Source organism: Plectrocnemia conspersa, unplaced genomic scaffold (genome assembly GCF_051122295.1).
Source record: "Plectrocnemia conspersa isolate PC_06_02 unplaced genomic scaffold, ASM5112229v1 ptg000008l, whole genome shotgun sequence".
NCBI classification, from domain to species: domain Eukaryota; kingdom Metazoa; phylum Arthropoda; class Insecta; order Trichoptera; family Polycentropodidae; genus Plectrocnemia; species Plectrocnemia conspersa.
In genome coordinates, this window is record NW_028277172.1 from 20204820 (window position 1) to 20219821 (window position 15002).

General features: G+C 31.5%; 1 protein-coding gene across 4 annotated transcripts in view; it reads right to left on the reverse strand.

The window, feature by feature from the left end:
- Positions 1–4342: 4342 nt before the first annotated feature.
- The window catches only part of KrT95D (phosphofurin acidic cluster sorting protein KrT95D), a 100794-nt gene continuing 90134 nt past the window's right edge, over positions 4343–15002 (reverse strand). The window contains exons 5-18 of one of the 4 annotated variants that reach the window (XM_088189296.1): positions 14526–14800; positions 14321–14452; positions 14105–14261; positions 10411–10545; positions 7851–7990; positions 7643–7786; positions 7360–7580; positions 7142–7296; positions 6306–6450; positions 6126–6240; positions 5842–6054; positions 5491–5770; positions 5300–5419; positions 4343–4689 (exon numbers count right to left, since the gene is read on the reverse strand). In XM_088189296.1, the coding sequence (XP_088045422.1) occupies positions 4562–4689; positions 5300–5419; positions 5491–5770; positions 5842–6054; positions 6126–6240; positions 6306–6450; positions 7142–7296; positions 7360–7580; positions 7643–7786; positions 7851–7990; positions 10411–10545; positions 14105–14261; positions 14321–14452; positions 14526–14800 (2360 nt within the window). In that variant the 3' untranslated portion in view covers positions 4343–4561. Of the gene's footprint in view, positions 4690–5299; positions 5420–5490; positions 5771–5841; positions 6055–6125; positions 6241–6305; positions 6451–7141; positions 7297–7359; positions 7581–7642; positions 7799–7850; positions 7991–10410; positions 10546–14104; positions 14262–14320; positions 14453–14525; positions 14801–15002 lie in introns of all 4 variants that reach the window. The other 3 variants (XM_088189295.1, XM_088189298.1, XM_088189297.1) reach the window with 3 other exon arrangements.

Genomic DNA, 15002 nt, shown 5'->3' on the forward strand with positions numbered 1-15002 from the left:
TTAAACATTAATGGCATAAAATTATCTTTCCGATAAAGCTAATACCATGGCTATTACAACGATTTTTATGTTTCATTTCATTTTAAAGCTCTATATCTCTAAAACATACTTTATATTAATCGCTTAATGATTGACATTTTCACAAATTTTTTTTCAAAATCTCTAGGAAGTGGAAAATAGGACTAAAAAATAAGACTCACTGACTCTCGTCATTTGACACGCGAGGGAGCGAAAGAGAATGCATCTCACCATTTGCGCCTGATAATTACTACTGTCTATTTTCGCAAAGAACTTTTCCAAATTATAATAGCTATAGGAAGTGAAAACTCATGACTAAAATATACACAAATATATAAATAAAATATATACAAATAAAAAAAAAAAATATTTTAACCAATATTAGTTTAAAATTACTTTAAAGTTGGATTCATCGGACCAAAGGACTTTCGTCCAATCTCGGTGTTTTCGGGCCCACTCTAACGTTCGAGCTTTATTTATTTATGAAAGAAACGGTTTGTGTCGGGCTTTACAACTTCTGAGTTCCACATCGTTGAGCCTTCTTCTAAGTGGCGTAGCTAGGGTATGTGCCGCCCAGGGTGATCCTTAAAATTACTGCCCCCCCCCCCATACATTTTTTGCAGGGTCATAAAATCAGCATTTCTTAAAACAATAAATTGGTTATTATTAAACTCTTGTTATTCGTGGATTCGTATATGTTTTAGTGCATTCATGGTTAAAAACCACACTAGACGATCCCATCGCGAATATGCCGCCCCCAAGCAAGTGCCGCCCGGGGCGGCCCGCCCCATCCGCCCCCCCATAGCTACGCCACCGCTTCTTCTTACCGTCCGCGAATAAATAGATGGCCATGCGCTTGCTGAGGCTTCAGCAGCCAGCTTTGAAGACGTTTTTCGACGATTTTAAAGGGACTCACGAACCAAGATACATCTTCCTGGGTACTTGTTTTCGTTTTCTTTCAGTTTTTGGTTTTGATTTGTAATAAAATTTTTGTTATATTTATTACACAGTCTTTTAAACAAAACGGAAAAAATATTTATTCCTAATTTTTGCGAAAAAAATGACTTCTGTTTTTAGCTGTTTTTCTATTTCTATGCTAGATGGAGCAATAAAAACTGCGAATTTTACAAGATTGAACAATTGATAACAAAATCTCATTTAAAGATTTTCCAATTTCCGTTTAAATACAGCAAAATTTGGCGTTCGCAGAAAAAAACAGCTGAAAGATAACGCTATAAAATATTATTTATAAATATTTACAGGTGTTTCCAGAAAAGCTGAATGGTGAATTTTGCAACATTGAAATTTTTTTGCATATTGAAACCTGGTTAATTAGGGTGAGTGCCTGATGTATCAATTAATGCATAAGGGATGAAATCTTTCACTTTTTCTACGGCGCACAGTCGCTTACCATCTGCTACAAGCAGATTAAATTTGGATTCGTCGGAGAAAGCCACTATTCTCCAAAATTCGACGGTCCAATGGCGATGAGCTTTTGCCTATTCAAGGCGATTCTTTTTCATTTTCTTATTAAAGTGTTTTTTTGCTGGATTTTGTGCTTTAAATCCAGTTTCAACCAAGCGTCTATTCACTGTCTGTCTCGAAATATTCGAGTTTGAAGTAGATTGCAATTCTGTTTGTATTTCGGCAGCAGTTTTGAATCAATATTTTTTATTCTGCGGTCTTCTCGAGCAGACGTCATACGCTTCTGACCAGCCTCTCTAGAATTTATGTTTCGCGATATTTTTTAATAAATTTTCGAATAGCAGAACCACTAAGCCCCACTCTTCGTGCTATCTCTATAATTAAAACCTTTTCTTCAAGATATGCTATTATTTTAGATTTTACCGTGATCGACATTTGTTTAGATCTCTTCATGATATTGGGTTTCTCTTTACATAACCGAGGCTAACGTGCAACTGAGTTGAAATATCTTGTAAATTATTAATTACCACAGATGCACTTGAACATAGAAAAAAAATACAATAGAACAAGTTTTAAGGAGAGAACACATTTTAATAATAGAATTCGTGAATTACCTATGAAACTTTCAATTGCCACAGCTGTATTAAAAAAGCATTTTTTTTATATTGTAAACAAAGTATTTATTTTAGTATGATAACATTTTTTTATAGACGCTACACTTGTTTGACTGGTGGGTCTGTAAATGTAACATGTAAAAAATTGTAATAATATTACATTCAATCTTTTTGTCGTACACTTTTCGCCTCATCGGTGTTTGAAACATTTTAAATGCACCATTCGACTGAAACGGACAAAATTTTTTATTATATTTATAACACTGAGTCTTTTAAACAAAACGGAATGCGAAATGTATATTTATATAATTTATATGTATATATATTATTCTATAACAATTTGAATAATGTTGTCGTTTTACAAACTTTCATATAAAGAAGACGTATATTATCTCGCGAATGCGTACAAATCATTGTAATTAAACTCATTTGTGCAGTCTTCGTTTTATTGGAAAATTACGTTTAATACTGCATTCTTTAAATTGTAAAGAAGTGGATTATTGCATTATTGTAGAAAGTATACACAATTGTACTTATAAAGGACAGTATTTTTAACAATGCGATCCTGACACAAACTATCAACTATACGGTTACATATATATTTTTTTTATACATAATATTGAATTACGCTGATATGAATTTTAGCGATACCTACTTTTATGTATATTCTAAACAGTTTTACAAAAAGGTACTCTCAAATTTTTAATTTTAATAAATGTTTATATATACACATGATAAAAATCGATATATGCCGTAACGGCACAATCTAAAAGATGCTCTTTTTTCAGGAAGACTCATTGTCAAAATGTTATTGTACTGAAAATTTATCCACTGTTACAAATGCTCTAATTACAATGAATTTATTTATATATTATATATATATATATTGGCGACAATAAAAAACTTTCAGCCGTCGTATCAAATAATTGACTGACGTCACTTTAGCGTTAAAAACATTTTTTTAAACTTCAGATACACACATATATAAAAATATTAACTTTTTGACACAACCACCGGCTATTAATCATACAAAATACCTAATAGAACAAGTTTTTACTTGGTACAATTCAAAATCCATGAGATTTTTTTACAATAAATTCGCTAAGCTGATTTAACATTGTCACTATAATAGTTCGATTATTGATACATACAAAAAAATGTATATATATATATATATATATATTCAACTTGTGAGATTTCATTATATATTATTATAAATATACTATTAAAACCGGTATTGCAAAATTATTTCACAAATACAAAAAGCATTCCTTTCGTTATCGATTAATCCTCTATTATTATATTATATAATACTATCGTATTTATTAGGAAACAAATACCATGGCTGATAAGTTGATAATATTGCGTAATATCATATGAAAAATATATCACATAAAACGGGGCTAAAATTATTGCATCATCAGAATAAAATTAAAATAAGTGCCCCAGGACTATTTCAGATGGTTACGATAAAGCTTAGAAGAATATATAAAAGGAAGGCTCACTGATTATTTGGAAAGAAAAATTTAATAAAATCGAACGAAAATAATTTCCGAATTATGACTAGATAAAAAGTAAGTCTATATATAGGAGCGATTATATTGATTTAATTGTATTTTTAAGACGTAATGATTACGAACGCTACATAACCTAAGTTTATTTTTACTTGACATACTTGAGTGTTTCACAAATTACACGAGAGCTTATAGAATAAAATATTCACGCCCTTTCGTTCGTATCTGTGTGCGTTTATTTTACAATAATACACATAACCATTCAGCGAAATACAACAAGTTTACAAGATAAACTATCGCCTACAGAAAAGCCAATCAATCACTCACTGGTGTGTACATTCGAGCTTCTCAATACTAACAACACCTACGATACATCTATTATTTATATGAATGCTTTAAATATTTCATCGTTAATTTACATATATATTAATATATAGGGCGGACCGATACAATTATAAATGAGTCTAAATTTGAGAAGAATAAGTATCTTACGGCCTACCCTTTATAACATAAAATAATTTAAAAACTATTCACTCAAGCAAGAGCCAAACGTAATTCATAACAATTATTGTTTCAATCATTATATTATAATATCACGGATATATATATATTTATGAATTTACTTTTTTTTTAAATAAATATGTTAACATGTACTATTTACTACACTATAATTCATATATTATACACTCAATTTTTCTCAACATGGTAGACTTTATTATTAAAATTATTATTGAAAAATTATTAATCTAAAATATTGTATATATATCAAAATGAAACGAAATTATCCGATTATATTATATCATTATTACACGTAATATTTGTGTATGAACTATCATTATATTATATAAGTATTGTACGACTACCCCTCGATTATTATAATGACAAAGGTCAGTCAATGTCAAGGACTAAAATAAAATCATATAGAGATCCATAACAAATTTTCCGTTTTTAAACAAGCGTTCATTTCAATTTAAAATCACAGTTGTAGCTCTAAGACAATTCAGCCGGCGCTAACGGAGCTCCGATCAACGCAATCGGGAAGTTTTTGATGTGTGTGTGCCACTGCATTGATAGCTGGAAAAATTTGACTGAATTCATCTCGGCACCGTCAATGTAAACTGGAAAAATACAACCGAATTAAAATCGCACATCAAATAAGCGTTAAATCTAAAAGCAATTACCGACATATTTATTTTCTATATATGCAGAAATGTAAAAGGCTATAGTGACTACCCATTATTTTTTGACAGATCATTTTATTAACTTATTATTGCTACTCAATCTTCATTCAAGTCTAGTTTCGATCCTAAAATCTCTTCTAGGATTTCCAGATTCCTCTTACAGCTTTAAAAAAATGATATTCGCTTCATTGCATATTGATCTACAGCAGGCAAAATAATTGAAATGTGACTATTGGGGTCAGTGAATATTTTTGGTCCTAACAACCATATATGTGGTTTGGTCGTAATATTGTAACACGTAATCTGACATATGTAAATATATTTAAAAAAAAACTAAAAGGTTATTTGCAGAATCAAATGGGTCACTTGTTGACCTGCGGGTCATATGTTGCCGAGCCCTGATCTATAGGGTCTTCACTCTATCTTGATTATAAAAGTGACAGATGCATCCTTTTGAACTTTTGTAATTTTAATATCGTCAATAGCACGTTTACATTTCTAAATAAATAAATAAATTGCCTTTACTTGTACGAATCATAATACATACCTCTCAAAGGAGTATGAGACGATTTCGCTGAGCAAATAAGCCGAGTGATGCCCTCGAGTGATTGACTACGTCCCACTTCAGTATCCTTATCTTTTTCCTTCTTCTTTCCCAATCTCATAACTGAAAATATTAAATTACAATAATCATATATAAAAATAATATTATTCAATACCATTATCATCATCACTCACTCTTTTGCTTCTTCTCTTTGGTGGTATAAGTGATCAAAAACGACGGTGACGATTGAGGGTCGATACAGTGCGCCAATCTAGCCACTTGCAAACATCTGAACGTCGATTTGATGCAACCACGAGATACTCCAGTTCCGCTGCCGGACATTCCAGCGCCTCCCAGAACTCCTCCGGAGACTGCGGTGGCGGTTACGCCAGCGGCACTCTTAAGATGACCTTCAATCTTCTTCCTGGTAGACATGTCTTCGGGTTTGACTTGAGAGTCGCCTTGTTTCGCCAGCTATAAAAAAATACGAGTGTAACTAGTTGGATTTATACTGAAAGCATAACTAATATTTTATCCTTCTTTACCTGCCAATAATCAAGCTGCAGCTCCAGCGGTTCCCAATGCACGACGGAAGGAGTCACAGGCGTCGGCGGTACCGAATCGATCGAAAATGGCGCAGGAGTGGTAGGCGGAGACGGCCGTAACCCGACAGCCGGTGGAGATCCACCCGGTGGACCCAAAGCTTCTTCTAAATCGACCGAATGCTGAGCACTCTCCGCAGCTCCTATTCTAACATCCTGAAATTCAACATAAATTTCAGTTTTCATGGAATTGTCTCAAAACAAAAATTATATTGAAGTGTATTTACATTTATGAATGGCACAAATATTTGGCTGGATTCTTCATCACTCAACTTCTCCCTATACGCTACCATGGCTTCGGCGATTGGTAATTGAACAGTTGGACCGGATCCGTTTATATATCTTCAATGTAAGATTAATAGATTAGGGGTTGTCTCAAATATGTTTCGAGAATGATTGATAGTTACCGGCTCAATCTGTTGCTTAGATCGTTAACGTCGGTCATTAAACCGTCTACGGCTCGTTCGCACAAATTGTGCCAACCTTCACCTCCGAACAGAATTGCATAGCCCGAGTCTATTGAAGCTAAATACCTTGATATGTAATTTAAACCTGAAAGCATAAGATTCAATTATTTATATGAATTGGGCGATTTCAGATGATGAGGATAAATCATAAAGTATGAACAATTTATTTATTGCTTCAACAAACGAGTCAGTTACAAACTCCTAGATGTTGATCATATTAGTCGTTCAAGATGAACAAATCTCTAAATGAGCTCAGAGACAATGGAGGGAAATTGATGGTACATCAATCCTTCAGTGACGTATATTGGAGATTTCATGGTCATATCATATTTTCTTTAGTAGGTTCATTGTTTCTTTGGACACCCAGAAGATTTCAAGTGCATTTGTTCTCTGCAAAGTTTAACTCTACTTCGATATGAGAGATGATATCAGTTAGTTCAGCTAAATCGTAATATTGACTAATCTCAAAATGAGATGAGAAACAGTCGACGCTTTTCAATCTATTCCTGAATTCAGCATATTTAAAAACAGTGTTTCTTAAAATTTGTTCCACGAAAACCTGGTGTTCCATGTATTAAAGTGAATAAATTTATCTCTCGTATACTTAAAAGGACCTAAAAATATTAGTCATTAAAAACGTAATTTTGGAATATATTACTATTGTATTTTTTTTTATTAAAATGTGTTCCACTAAAGGGAATTATAAAATGATCTGTCATCGGAATTATTATGAATTTACTTTTTGATTTATCCTCGATATGATGCATTATTCTTACCTAACGGCACAATATAAAACCTAACGTGCGCTCCCCAATCTGGAGGACGAAGAGCCCATAAATCTACGTACGCTCTCAATGCACTACTAACGAGAGCGTCAGGTCCCACTAGCACTACTCGTACAGGCTGGATCTGTTTCGACGACATGTTGCATCTACAAAATTAATATTACGTTAGCAAACTAACTTAGACTTGATCCAATACGATTGATACTAACACTTTGCAAATTTTATTCAAGAGGCTCTGCATCACCCCGCGCACTTCTAGCGGATTGTAAGGATTGAGAGCCGGTTGCGGTAGGATGGGTGCAAGTCTCGAAGCCAACAAAGCGGCCGATGCGCCATCGCGAGACGGATGTACGAGCGTGATAACATCAGGAACGCCGGTTTCGTCTGTTCCCAAGATTCGACTCACTTGTTCCAAGAAGCTTCGTCTCGGCTGTAAAAGTAATAACTAAATAACAAGTTCTTCAGGTATTTAATAGATTTTAAAATACATACTTCAGTGTTAGTGGGACTCTGCGCCGAGTGCTCCGAAGGCATGGGCTTCAATTGCTGATCGGCCAATATTACAAGAGATTGTTTCTTTCTGCCGCCGCTGGGAGCACTCACCGCCGATCTAAACAACCGCGACTTCTTCTCGTCCTTAAAATTGAGCTAATTTATAGTATATTTTTTATAAAATCAAATAGGGAAGTCTTGTTAATACTTTTTCTTTTGGCGGCGAGCTCGATATCACTTCGTTCATAGCTTGCTCTCTCAAGTCCGGCGTGTCGTCTTGATCGAGATAAGGTAACGACGAACCGTCGGGTCCGCTAGGACCTCTCCCCCACCATTGATCGCCAGATTCTTTAAATTTTGAATTGAGTTTAGAACAATAGTATTTTTATATAATATATAAGACACACAATAGAGAAGATCTTTAATCCAGCGCTTTATTTTATTCTGAGTAGTGATACCTCATATAAAATAATATTTTTTTTGTTTATTGTAATTTGTCTAGTTTAACTGTAAATAAATATTATTGTTGTATTTTATATATAAAGACCATTTACTTGTGTTTAAGACATGTTAAAAATATATTAAATTTAAATACAATTCTGAATTATTAATATTATTATTATATTCATTCATAAAATTCAAATAATTAAATATATATTTTTATAGTAAATTTTGAAAAAATCTAAAAAATCACTTTTAATTGAATTTTTTTATTGATTACAAAAGATTATGACCTATATATTTTTTGTTTTTAAACCATAATTATTGTAAATTTAAAAAAAAAAAATATTTGATATTAGAAATCATTACAAACTAAATGTCAGGGCTTGCTGTCGCTCGCACCAGATCACTTAGGCATGCCGGCGCCCATTTCTCGCTACGCGCTCATATATTCGCACTACACTTATAAAATTGCACGTTGCGCTAGGAACTTTTTTGTTATTGTTATTGCTATATTATTAGTATCGTGTTTCCTACAATTCTCTCTGTATTTAATGTTAATTAATTTTTTTGCCAACAATATTCATACAATTTTATTATTATTATTATTTAAAATAATTATACATATACTTATTTATATACAAAAACACATTTTATATACAAATATTCGGTAGCGTGCAAAAAACATATCACTTCTCAAAATCATGACAATTTTCGTAATCTCAGATTTTTTATGACTTCTTATGCCAAAAATTCGATATTATTGTGTATTCGTCAATTAGGTTATCCACAAAACAAAATAAACAAAACTGACATATACCATTAAAGAACGAAAAATAATGCGGAAACATGATGAAATGGGCCAATCTTACAAAAGCTCGACAGTTTTTGATTGAAGAAAAGCGACGCTCTCTGATGACAGTGTTAGATGGGATGTACTACATTAATCGTCAAGGAGAGTCAAATGATCTGGGGGTGCTTCTTATATTCCGAAATGGAAGGTATCCACTTCATCGACGGAACAGTAAAAGCAGTGGATTATAAAACTGTGCTGTAATTTTTTTTATCCTGTCGATGGAAAAGCACGTTGGCTCAAATTTAGACTGCAACTTCATGGATGTTACTGCACCCTGTCATCAGTAATGTATTTTTTTTATTAATTTAATCAAAGCAGTGAAGAAATATTTCAGAATATAAGGAAAAATCTGTAAATAAACCCTTGGCCCTGGAGGGCTCCTTAATAAATCTTTGAGGCATAATTAAAAAAATAATCGATTAAACAAAATTATATAAGTAATCGAAAGAGTTTTAGCAGTATGAAGCCTAAAGGTGTTCCAGGAACAAATTAATAATATATTATATATTTACTGTTTATTAGTAATATTGTGACTTTAAAATAATTTTTCATCTCGTTATGTTTTAAAATATAACTATTGACTAAATTTTATTGTTTTATTATTTATTTTAATGTTTTGTTTGTTATAATTTTTTATGTGAAATAATTTTTACACACTACTGTATATACATTTGCCATTTATTAGTATTATTATTATGATTGATTATTTAAATGATTATTATGCTTTATAATGAACAGTAAAAAAGCCAAAGCAGCATTTTATTATATTTGAGTGATTTATATTAATAAATAACACAAATCTTTGTGAATTTATTATAAATACTTTTATTTTATTATATTATAAAGCATCTGGAATAAAGATGTTCGATTAAACATTAAGATTAACTACGTAATTAATACATACAAATTAATTCGATTAAAAGCATAAACATCTACGCGTAATAATGAAGATTAACATAAATAAAAAGAGTTGAAAATATATAACGATATGCATATATACAAAGCGAAAATAAATTATTGAATAAAAATAATAAAATCATGCATATGTATATTTAATAATATAATTACAAGAATAATTTAGAGAACCTGGAAAAGAATATATTACATATATAAAATATGTGATAGAGTAGTAGTATTTCAGACGCCGAGAACGATGAGAAGAAACAATGATTTCATTGGAAGTTCATGCAATAATAACGATAAGATAATCTCGTTTTGAAATTAAGCTAATAATTGTGTATGTGATATACAGACAGATCAGACAAATAAACATTGGACGCACACACGCACGCATTCTAAAGGGATGCGAGCAAACACATACACGCAAAAAGAGTGTCGATTTTGATATGTAAATATATATATATAAAAAAGATTTTAATATTCTCGACAAGAAGAGGAGGCGTAGTTGTATATTATGAGAGAATGAAGTATTACATTATACCGTTTTTTAAAATGCTTTTTAAAAACAAACCTGTCAACATGACACTGTTCCCCGAGTGTTTCTTTTCCTTGGCCGCTTGTGTCGGCTGCGTTTCGTTTGAATTTTGTACATTCTTTTCCTGTTGGACTTTATCTAGGGTATGCTGCTGTTTCAGAGCTGATGTAACTGTCTCACATGGCAACATTACGTACGGCACACAAAACACATCAAGCAGGCAACACCAAGCGAGCAATGGTTATATTTTTATTGCAGCCGTATAATGTATTTTTTTCATTGCAAACGAAAGAAACATAGAAAAAGCTTGATGTTAATAAAATGAAATAATATAATAAATGACAAAATTAATATAAACAAATAAATGATATAACAATAATAATAGAAATTAATTGCACTCTATGTATAATAACATATAATTCGTATATTAGATATAATATTACTGCATTGTTTATATTAAACACAAACTACAAATGTAAATACGTAAAAGCTACAATATTTTGAAAAATCATACATTTTCTCTCAATTCTCCTATATTCTTTATATTTACATCTGATCTTCTGAATAATAACTATTAATTACATCATTATATATTGTTGAAACTATCCTTTTTATATGATTAACTTTTTATATACATCATTTTAATTAATTAACAGTGAATATTGTTTTATATAATATATAGAATAAGTATATAAGGTAGTTCAATTAATATAAAATACAAGCCGTAAAAAGCAGTCGTATTAAATTTTTATTTTATACTTTTATACAAAGTTTCCCGAATAAAAGAGAAGCTGATGTTTCTATTAAATTAATTAAATTAACCTTTTGATTGCCAAGCCTTTTATTTTAGTATTGCTATTTAAGTATTAAAAATAAAGCAAAAAAATTGTTAATTATTAAAAAAAAGCAAATACTCGACAACCAGGGATGTCGTTCAGTTTTTTCCAAGGGGGGGAGGGGCATTTTTTTAATATTTCCACATAATTAAAATTCATATTATTTTATTAAATGACAAGCATTTTTTGGGCAAATTCAAGGAGGTCCCCGTTTAGAATCAACGTCAAAAGCAATAAAATCATACCATTATTGTCGCAGTGGAAACGCTCAGTTATGTAGCGTTCATATTAAGACTTTTTACACCATATCTCACAGGATATCCAAACCGAATTTTGATCAATAGGAGAGCGCAAAAATCAATTATCCCTTCTAAGAAGTCAAAAATCCACGTCAAAAGCAATAAAATCGTGCTGTCGCTACCGCAGTGCGAACGCTTGTTACCGATCGTTCCCACTGCGACAGCACCGACACGATTTTATTGCTTTTGACGTGAATTTTTAACATCTGAGAAGTGATATTTGTTTTTGCGACCTCCTATTGACCAAAATTCGGTTTGAATATACTTTGATCAATACTCTAATATCCTAAGTCCGTAGTAATATTGGTAAGGATAGCTATTATATTTTTAAAACATAGTGTAATATGCAGACAAAATATGTGAGACGCGACGTCTGTCTGTTTTTTTTTCTCTCCTGAGAGATGAGTCTGTTTAGTTTGTATTTTGGAGTTGACCTAATGAAAGTTAAAACTAATTATAGTTTTAGAACTTGCATTAGGTTAGGTTTGGATTTGAACAGCTAACGGATGTAACGCAACTGTAAAATTTCATAGACATTTTAGAGCATCATATAATTTCTACTCATTTTAGAGCAGCATGGAAATATATATATCTACTTGTGAAAATGTATTTGGATTTCACTAGTAAAAATATAACTTCACCGAAAAATTCACATTCGCTGTAACATTTATTCATTGCATATAAATAAATAATGATAAGTATGTACATATATATATGTATGTATTCTACTTATGGAAAAACTGAAATAATATAATTTTTCTCAGCACCTGCCAGATAAATTATATTTTCACTGGTAAAAATATATATCTACCGGTGAAAATATATTCCGTTATGATTTCACTGAAATGACATATTTTAAAAAATATTTTCATTTAGGCTTTTTACGAGAGGAGGCTGGGCAAAAGCCAGTCAGTGATCATTTTTTTTATTATTTCTTAAAAGATTTATTGTATTTATGGGGCGATACAATTTTATGGGGCGGGATTTTTGGTCGTAAAGATTCTCCAAATCTGTCCACTGATCAAATATTGAAAATACTGTGTGTAAATCTCAAAAATATTTTTGTCGTGAATGTGTAGTTAAAACTCCATAATTTGGCAAGATATCAAGTTGTTGAATTCATTCCGAGAAGCACTTTACAGCGAATTCTCACGAAAGATCTCCATTTTCATGTCAACACATTCATTTGATTCAAAAGCTCAAGCAATGTAGCATTTGAAATGAATGATGATATGACGAAGAAAATCAAAATTCCTCAAGTGATTTATGAATGACCCACGGATTCTCAACGTGGAGGTGGTGATTGTTCCGCACTTTTTTGGGGAATGATTTCTGTATTCAACATCTGTTTCTTAGGGATTTTTTGAAATCACAATTCTCAAGCAATTCAGAGTTGAGAAACAAAGGATAATTAATGAGAAAAATCCGCAACTCTGCGAAAACATCAGCGAAAGAATAAAGATCTGTAAATAGTCAATTGTTATATTTTATAATTAAAAATTGCATTTTTTATTGAGACATTCTTTATTAACGGAAAGTGCATATAATTACTATTTTTTTAGATAGCAACAGTTCTAGAGACATATGTGTCAATCAAGGCAATTTAAATCAAATATATGTATAAAAAAAACTTGATTTTATCTTTTTATTTTGCCTATCTGTAGATACAAAATGTCAGATTTGAACTATTGTAATTTAATATAAATACCTAATACTAATATTATTTTTTCTAGCCAGACTCTGCAAAACATCTGATGCTTACAAAGGGCTATTACAGTCGCACTTGTATATTATTTTCGTTAAGTTAAAATGAGCAGATAAATTACATTAATTTTTTTTCAAAAACTCAATGATATTATCATTTAAAAAATTACAATACCCATAAATAGCAGAAAATTGTATATTTTTATATATTATAATATGTCTTCATATAATATGTCAATCAAAGGTATGAGATTTTAGGATGCCTGATATTTCAAAAATGCTTTCACTGGTATTTTAACAACAAACATTAATATGTGTGCCACGCCAAACGGAAGAAAATAGAGTAAATTCAAAGAAGGCGAGATAAGGGGTGACTAATCGATGAGATCCAAATCAATGGTTAAATGTTCTCAGAATCTCCTCTCCTTAGTCATAGTCGAGTACAGACGTAACATGCGCGCCATAGAAGGCTAATATAGCAGCAGAGACTAAACCCCTAGATAGAGAGCCTGCGCCACAACGCATATATATATATTTTCAGATATTACGAAAGAACTAATATAACAATGTTAATATTAATAATAACAAAAAAACAATTTTCACTGTTTATTACAATAATAGAAGCATGCTAATTTTATATAAAATTCCTAACAAAAATATTGTTCCTTATAACGAGTGTCTTTAACTCATATAGAAGCTCAAGCTATTCAAATAAAAAACTATCATTATTCTAAAACGATGAACAAGTTAACGATTTTGTTAAAAATGACATGAATCATTTATATATGTAAAAGTTACATTGCAGTTAATATGATATAGTTAACGACAATAATTCTAGTCATTGTTATTCAAAAATTTGTTTTTTTTATTTTACATAAGACTAATTCTCACCCATGGTATTAGGTTGTGCCGAGCCGCCGCTGTCCGGTTGAACAAGACTACGAGAACTCGCGAAGAACGGCCTTAACGACGGTTTCGGAGTTGAACTAATACTGATGGTATCCAACTCCTGACCGGAATCTTCACCGCAAGACAATGATTCCAATTCCTAAGAATATTTCATATTTAAAAACATACTATCGAAGACAGAGTATTATGATAACGTACCTTGAACAGTTCGTCAAATTCTCTATCTTCTTCTTCGAGAGCTCCTCTAGCTCGGTTCTCACCAGTCTCCAATTCCTCCGGCACTCTGAACCTTTTGAGTAACGCCACAAACTTCTGCTTCAAATTCCTTTGCTGCAATTAAATTATTTTTTATTATAAATCATATCTTAAAACACCTGATGTATCAAATTAAAGTATGATCTACCGTAATCTTTCCTCGGCTCACGCCCTTACGTTTACTTTGACGGTTTTCAAACTCACTATCGCTATCGCGCTCCCCCGCCTTGTTACCGATATAACTATCGCGGTCCATATTTGAAAAAGCTAAATCTCTATCCAACTTATTATAAGATAAATCTCTTTTATTGTAATTCATGGCTCTCCGTTGATTATTGGAATTGTACGATGTGATTATGCCTTCGTCGTTGTCTTCTACTGAACTAAATTCAGCTTCTTCCTCTTCATCCGAATAGCCACGATCTGAAACATATAATAAATTAAGCATATAGTAAATCAATTTTATCTAGTGTTGTGAAAATTAAATAAAAATAAATTAAATCTATAGTTCATTTAGACCTGTTAAATGCGAATATAAAAACCCTTTTAGGGGAGAAGTTGTTAATTTACGGCACCAAAGAAAGTGTGGTGAAATTTCGAAGGGATTATTAATTTTAAATTGCTA